Here is an 8,537-nt window from a genome sequence, read left to right on the forward strand (position 1 = left end):
CTGAAACAATAAAATGAATCGGTGCACTTAAGCGAAGACTTGAGGGAAACAGGCACTACACAACGTGATATATCAAACAGAACAGTTTGTAGGCAGGAAATAACGACTGGACACTTGGCCTGGCAGGAAAACACTACAAGACCAGACCAGCTTGGTCTGACGAGCGAAAAAGAGCCCATTCTGGGACAACGAAAGTAACATGGAGATTAACAAAAGCCAAAACAAAACTCTGGAACTGCCACATGTGGTCCACAGTGTGGACCATTAGGACTCAAACAAGTGTAATAATAGCAGTAATGAAAACTAACAAACACCATAGCAAATGACAACGGACACTCATCCATCACTCGTTTTTATTGCCGTTGATGTTTAAGTACATTGAATTTCCGACCAATGGACAGAACATTTAGTGCTTGTGGAAAGGACACTGCGTACAAGACTCTTATATGACCTTTTCTTGAGAAAGCTTCAGCGTTTGATAGCCTCACTGGGGTGGATTAAATGATAAAATCTAAAAAAAAAAAAAAAAAAAAAGTGATATCTTATGGGACTCAACTGCTAAGGTCATCAGTCCCTAAGCTTACACACTACTTAACCTAAATTATCCTAAGGACAAACACATACACCCATGCCCAAAGGAGGACTCGAACCTCCGCCGGGACCAGCCGCACAGTCCATGACTGCAGCGCCCCAGACCGCTCGGCTAATCCCTCGCGGCTGATAAAATCTAAGGAATGCAAGCCTTATTGCTGCATGTGTAACTAGCCCATTGCCCGTACCATAGGTCTTAAACGGAAATTTTTAGGGGAGGGAATGTTCCTGAAATGCAACTGGCAACATGATGGTCATTTCAAAAATTCTTCAGACCGTAAAATTATGGTCCAAAAAATTTTTTTTGTCACAGGACGATTTTACAGGCTTTAGTTTAATCTCCATTCTACTCAGTAACAGTGGCCCGTCATTTCGGCAGGTCTTGTATTCTCGTTAGGAGGCCATCTTTGTTGCTCTGTCTGGTTATTTGGCCACTGTGTCAGAAGCATCCTAAATGGCGTGAAAACGTTTCCCTTGGAGTGGTTCCTTGGGCTCATGTCTGGACTGTAGGATGGATCGGGAAAGAATTTCCCATCCAAAATCTCCAAAACTCTTTAGGGGTCAGGCAGTATGCGGTCACGTGTTATCATGCAGAATGAGCACTCGAGCTGCTTAAGTGTCGGACCTTTTTTGGCGAATCTTTGGCCGCAAAACATTTCGTAGGAAGTCGATGTAGTATCGCTCTGTTGTAGTGGTTCCCCAGAGCACTGTTGCTATTACTTCATTGTTGTCATAAGCCATAAAGTCATCAGTTTTTTTTTTTTTTTTTTTTTTTTTTTTTTACTAGGGAGAGTTAATGTTTGTACTGGGAGAACTGTGACTTCACTTCTGCCTCGAAATCTCGAATGTATTGTTCAACTATAGCAATAATCCTCTGTTAAAACTGATCTTATTCTGTCTCGTACCGGTGAAGCAATTTCTATATTCTCTTGCGATGTGTTCTTCGATCAGATAACGAGGAATCTATTATGCAGCGACTTTTATTTTTGGTAGTTTCTCGGTTACGATTCTGAACAGACAGGTACGTTTACTTCATTTGCAGTACCTTCACATATTTTGCGTCGATATTATTGTAAAATGTTGTCAATAACGATAGCGAACCTTTAGTCTGTAGCAGTTACCAAGTCGATCGTGCCACTAAGCTTCGCAACTAGAGCGTTGTGAACTTCATTTTTGATGTAAGACCATGAGATCTCCGTTTCATATCAGAATATCATACTCAAAACACAAATTATCATGACTGAGACAGTCGGAAGTCTGGTTCACAACCGACGCTTAGCGCGAGGGAATCGTTCCACTGCTGCCGGACGCGCATGCGCTCAGCCACAAAGTTTGAAATGAGCCTCGTATGTCCACGTAAGGATCATAAAGCCAAAGTAGCAGATAAGGACATTTGCCGGCCGAATACACACACACATTTCCAGCGCTCCGTTCGCAGTTACAAATAGCTTTCTGAAGTACTGTAGATAGAGGTGTGTGCGGGTAAGAGAAGCGAGATCCGAATTCACAAATACATCCGCTGGCACTAAAATACTGCAATCGTTTTAACCCGTTGGTCACGCCGGAGTTCAGGCTACAGGATCACCCATAGCCTAAATTTTCGTCTGCTGCAGTCGTACCTCTTAAATTATATTCCACTGATTAACAATGTCATTCCCACATTCTACTACAACATAGCCCACCATTCTTCACACGTTCCCAAATTACAACTTTATGTCGTAATCAACGAATCGGATTTGTGAATTTTTCTGTGGGATAGATCCGCTGCACTGGGAATTCAAAGCCTTGTTGCAAGTCGTCACACATTGCTTACTGTTTAACGTTAGTTATATTGTTTGTTTACCGAACTTCCCTAATTCACGGCAATGTCAAATCTTGTTAATGTGCTAGACTTGTCAGTGCAATAAGCCTTGCATTGTGTACTTTCGCCGGCCGGTGTGACCGTGCGGTTCTAGGCGCTTCAGTCTGGAACCGCGTGACCGCTACGGTCGCAGGTTCGAATCCTGCCTCGGGCATGGATGTGTGTGACGTCCTTAGGTTAGTTGGGTTTAAGTAGTTCTAAGTTCTAGGGGACTGATGACCACAGATGTTAAGTCCCATAGTGCTCAGAGCCATTTTTGTGTACTTTCAAATACATTGATGCGCCAAAGAAACTGGTATAGGCATGCTTATTCAAATACTGAGATACGTAAAACGGCAGAATAGGGAGCTGCGGTCGGTTACTGCTGCTACAATGGCAGGAGGAACTTTGATACTTTTATACTTAAAATTGTTTTTGACGTACGTGATACACAAACTGGAGTTAGATCGTTAAGCAAAGAGTCCAGACGATGGAGTACCCTAGAAGAGCGTTCAGACGGCTGTGTGTCAGCTTTGGATAACTGCGTAAGTGAGATCTTCTGCAAACGAAACAGGAATGACTCGGACAAAAGGCGGAGGCTGGTACGACGGATACAGGCTGTACATATAATTGTACGGAAAACCAGGAAGAAGAGGCCTGTAGATGTCAACAGTGCTTCTACTCTAGCCAGGATACTACGAACTGAACCTTCAGCCCAAATGGGTAATATTTTTGACTTAGTGCAATAACAAATGTTGTTATCGGCAGTACGTCATACAAAGAGAGGAAAATCGTAATACTGTCCCTCTCCTTTAACAACAAAGTCATTATTGTTGTGCATAAAGTAGATATACTTGTGGATTGGACATCCACTCAGAGCAGATTCGCAACTTTAGAGAAAGGCTTGCGAAGGATGTAAGTGGATGCAGATGCAGTTGAAGTCCCAAAAAATCTAAATCAAAATGACGAAATTAATATTTGACACCACTTTACCCAGAATACGCATCCGCTGCTGTAAGATAACTTTGAAAAGTTTTGAGGAACGTGAAATAGTCAGGACACTTTAGACACACAACAATTCTCAACTTTCAAGTCTGGAGAAAGATTATTTCAAATGTGATCTATTTTACCTCCTAAATATAAACTGCCTGTTTAGTACTATTGCTCTTACCACATGGACACAAGATAATATTTGACTGACTGTCCTAGAAACAAAGCTATCAACATTAATTTATCCACGATAGATCGTTTGGGGCTGTGGATTGAATTACTTCAAGAAATACAACAACCAAGCCCCTTTTGTACACGTAAGTCGACTACAAGGTGAATTCTGCGCTGCATCACTGCTGTATATCAATGAAGTTGAATTTTTGTGGGTATTATGCATATAAATGCAAAACGAGACGGTAAAAGTTACGGAGAAAGTGCATATAAATAAGACTGACAACTCGAGAAACGTGGTAGCTACAGAAATTATTGTGCCTAGGGTACGTACTGTTCAAAATGCAGTCGACAACACATGGTATTCATGTAGATGTAACTGTGTTACATCAAGTGAAGAAGACTGACAAGCAGAAGTCCTTTTGCCACAAAAATATTATGTGAACAGTAGATATATGTAGTTCAAGTAAGACCTATCAATTAATTTCCGATAACTGTGAAGTATTTCACGTAGGCATAACAATCACAAACTGTCATACCCAATACAAAGAATATAGTGGGTGATCAGGAGGAAAGATGTACGTTTTGAGGGGTAACAGTACTAGTGACTGTGAAGAAAAATCTACATATGAGACATATGCCATATTCCGAATGGTTTTCGAGATAGAACAATTTAATATCACTTTGTACGAAAACTACACTAAATTTCCTACAGAAAATATCCTATTCGTCTTTTCTCTAGGACCCATAGTTTGCACGAAGAGAACGCGACAGTATCGAAAATCTCGAGCGACGCACATGCGATGTAGCTTCGATAGTTCTGCAGGCCACTTTGAGATACAGTAAATTCCATAAGAAAGTGTACGCCGTTATCTGTATAAAATAAAACACTTTTCTAAATATATGTTTACATAAAAATACATGTTTTGTTAATTGGACAATTACCTAATAGTTAATCCGATCGCCGCCATTATCTGTTATATCTTGGCAACTTAGCCCTCTCTCCGGTAAATCATCCACCTCTAAATATCGTTCGACCCACTTGACAACGAATGTCTTTGACTTCCTAAGAATTTGAACAGCAGCTCGATGACAGCTTTGGTCCCTTTGGATGATTTACAAGGAACACTGCCTTCAACCCTCACACTGCTTATCTATACATTGTGCAAAAGCGCATTGATTACAGACTCGAGACTACCAGACATGTCGCTGCGGACGTTAGATTTACAATTTCGTCGTTCGCTTTCTTGTGGAAATGAGTGTAGTTTCCCGACTTGATAGACAACAATCGTGCTGTATCAAATTATTCGTCTCAACTTCCTCTACACTACTGTGGTATGTTGTAAACAATTACATTGTTTGAATAATACAGAAAATAAATAAAAATGCACATTAAATGTGTTCTATCTTGGAAAGCAATAGGAAAAGGGCAAATGTGAGTATTAAGTTTTTTGTTCAGAATCACTAATACTATCACTACTCAAAAGCATGTACCTTTCCTACTGACTCATCCTGTATACAGTCCTCAAAGTGTGATACTATGTCGGATGCCCTGACTACTTTTGCGACACTAACATAACTCTAGCCCGTTTTAAAATAGACAGTGCCTTCTTCGCAATTAACCTTCCTACCACAATGAGATATCGGATCCGACACGTCTTGCTTGTTTTCGTTTGCATTGGAAACAACGCTAGTGCGTGCTACGGATGTAAACACTATGAACATGGTTTATAAGGGAAAAAAAAACAGTTTTTTTAGCGAAGTGTCGTGCACGACACGGCCTTGGAACATGTGGCCTGTTATTCCATCCTGTGGCAGGAAGGTTAAAAGTGCACAGAAACTTATCACCCTGCACGTAAATCTTACTCTTGTACAGATCCAAAGAAGATGAAAAATGTGCACTTAATTTCCAGTAAGATATAAGCGATCGAACTCAGCACTGTAAAAAGTACGGACGTGGAGCTCCAACACAAACTATGAGTACATCTCGGACACCACTCATGATGTATGTGAGTGCAGACTTTCTCGGCGAATTTCATATATGAAGTCTTCACGGGTTGTCAGCCGAGTAGCGTCGTCGTCTCGTAGCAACGTTTCGATGTATTGCGTCTCCATCAATTCGCCTGAAGATGATAAGATGATGGAGACGCATTCCATCGAAACGTTGCTAGGAGACGACGACGCTACTCGGCTGACAACCCGTGAAGACTTCATATATACCACTCATGATACCACTAATAAAATTACATAAGCGTCCTGACTTAAAATGAATACAAATGAAGGGGAGACATGACTTTTGGCACAGATACACACAAGTGGATACGCATACATGATAATCAAGCCCACAGAAACATATATGGAAATTGATTGAAGCAAGACAGTCTCGAAACGTCGTATGGTGGTTACACTTGATATCCGTGTGCACAAATAAACAGATACAGTGGGTGTATGGCACAGGAATAACTTCATTTTAAGAAATAAGCAGACCACAGATGTCAAAACGCTGGAAATGAGTCTCGGACATGAGAAGCACAACAGAAGTATGTAACCACGAATGGTCATCAGGAGACACACAATCGGAAATTCTTTTGTACGTGTAGCTCTTGCTCTGGAAGGCAGTCAGTTTCTCCTAATTTCCTGACAAATATTTTTGATTTTTTTAGTCGGTTTTGGCGGTAATACATCCATCTTCCCCCGATAAATCTTGAGCGCCTTCATTCGTATTATGCTGACAAAGAGCTGCAGTGTAGCGAATGCCGAGTGCTACTGAGGGAAACAGTGACATTCACAACGAATTTCTGTAGTACGGAGCACTGGATGCAGGATAAGTCGTACAGCCGAGCCAGAGCCGAACGAAACGTGTTTAGGCTGCTCCTGAGATCCTGTTGCACTCCAATGACTAAAGCAGGGGCGGGCAGGAATCCTGCACATGTGCGGTGCACTTGCACGCGTGCAGTTAACAGGTGTTCCGCGTGCACACAGGGGCAAGCTGGCCACCCGCTTATCTCCCATCCCCACGATACCTTCTGTCCGCTCCTTCCTCTGTAATGCATTTTGTTTCCTAGCTTGCTTTATTGAGTGAATGAATAAGGTTAGTAGGAGTGCTTGAAAGAAATCATGGTTTGAAAGAGTACCTATTACCTACGATACGTTTTATTTAATTATCACAGGTGGAGTTTACAATACGTTTAATATCTGGAACAAAATTTCTACATACAGAAAAACACAAACAGTTACGTAAATTTTCATCACTGATGTTCGCTCTTAACCGAGACTTATTAATTCAGCAAATGGTTCTCCAGCTCTCTCTATATTAAGCGCAGTCTTAAAACTTGCACATACCGCTGGGCTATTATTGTTGTCGTACTGAAAACTTGAAAACAGTGCTCCATAAAATGTTAAATCAGTTAGATGAGAGACATAACGAGAGAAAGTCGCAGATCTCTCGTGACAACAGCAACTACGACAAATTCAAATGGCTCTTAGCACTATGGGATTTAACTGCTGTGGTCATCAATCCCCTAGAACTTAGAACTACTTAAACCTAACTAACCTAAGGACATCACACACATCCATGCCCGAGGCAGGATTCGAACCTGCGACCATAGCGGTCACGCGGTTCCAGACTGTAGTGCCTAGAACCGCTCGGCCACTCCGTCGGCCAACTACGACAGATTCATCTGGTATCGTCAGATCGCTCTTCTTAAGCTCAGTCAATTCTCCATCCGCTCAGAATCCGACAATAAATTGTACTCGTCCTTGTGAAATTTATTATAATGGCCTTCAATACTAAACTTCCGCTGACCAGCGAGAATACTGCCACAAACTAAACATCTCGAATTTTCACGTTTTTGCACAAAGAAAAAACTGATTCTCCCATTACTTTTTAAAAGACAGCAAATCTCCACTTCTCCGTTTCTTGAAATACAACGTTCACTACGCAGTGCTCGCTTCGCATCAACGTCCGCAGCTTAGCCTAGCACTACACTGCCGCAACCTGCCGGCTGTCGCCACAGCCCCGGTCGACGCCTGCACGCGAGCAGCACACGTGCAGCGCAGTGCGCTCACGAGCCGCGTGCAACGTTTGCCCGCCCCTGGACTAAAGCGTTCGGCCCTACCTGCGCGTGTGTGTGGCGGTGAGCGGCGAGGAGTGGGCTGCGGACCGCCGGGTCGGCGTCCACGCCGCTGCCGGTCTGGCTGGGACGCGATGCTGACGTTGCCATACCGGTCGCCGGGCCGCACTGAATGGCGAGCCAGCGGTGGCTGCCGAGACCGGCTGGCTGCTACGTCATTGGCCGCACGGGACAAAGAGGGGCGCCAGCCTGGAGAATTTGACGGGTCAAGGGCGACCGTGACCTCGCCGCATTTTCGCGTGCTACGATCTACAATTTCGTAGGGAGCTTCGTACCTCGGCGCAGCCGATTTCTCTCATGTGGATAGCATAAGCTGTGTCTCATCGATCTTGACCGCCATAAATAACTTTTTGTCCAGAAGCAAAATGAAAAAAGTATCGAACGAATTTAGTTCGTATTAGTAATATCTGCAGCCATTTTTCCTCAGCTGCTATAACAAAAGAAAGCGGATTCGCACACTACATGAAGAGTATTTCACACAGAAGGCGTCACATTTCGGCAGTTATCTGGAGTATCCGCACTCGGTAGCTGCTGACACACACGTTGGTCCACCGCCAGGAAACTTACGTGACAGAATTCTATGTCCAACTACATGAAAAGTCAAACAATTGCATTATAGTTTCAGACGGAAAATTCTTCCTACTGTTATGTATGTCACTGATTTCCTACAGAAGAAGACCAGGTCTCGTACTGTTTAAATGTTTCTAACAGGTAAGGGAAACGGACATTTGAGAATCATGCGAAATTAAATGTCATGTTGTCTGCTAGTCTTTACACAAGTGACTATTACAACCCCTTACTAATAGTCGCAA

General features: G+C 42.8%; 1 protein-coding gene across 1 annotated transcript in view; it reads right to left on the minus strand.

The window, feature by feature from the left end:
• The window catches only part of LOC126163028 (solute carrier family 23 member 1), a 249,748-nt gene extending 241,926 nt beyond the window's left edge, over positions 1–7,822 (minus strand). The window contains exon 1 of the mRNA XM_049919899.1: positions 7,711–7,822. Coding sequence (XP_049775856.1) covers positions 7,711–7,815 — 105 coding nt within the window. The 5' untranslated portion in view covers positions 7,816–7,822. The remainder of the gene's footprint in view (positions 1–7,710) is intronic.
• Positions 7,823–8,537: the final 715 nt, after the last annotated feature.

This window comes from Schistocerca cancellata, chromosome 2 (genome assembly GCF_023864275.1).
Source record: "Schistocerca cancellata isolate TAMUIC-IGC-003103 chromosome 2, iqSchCanc2.1, whole genome shotgun sequence".
Lineage (NCBI taxonomy): Eukaryota > Metazoa > Arthropoda > Insecta > Orthoptera > Acrididae > Schistocerca > Schistocerca cancellata.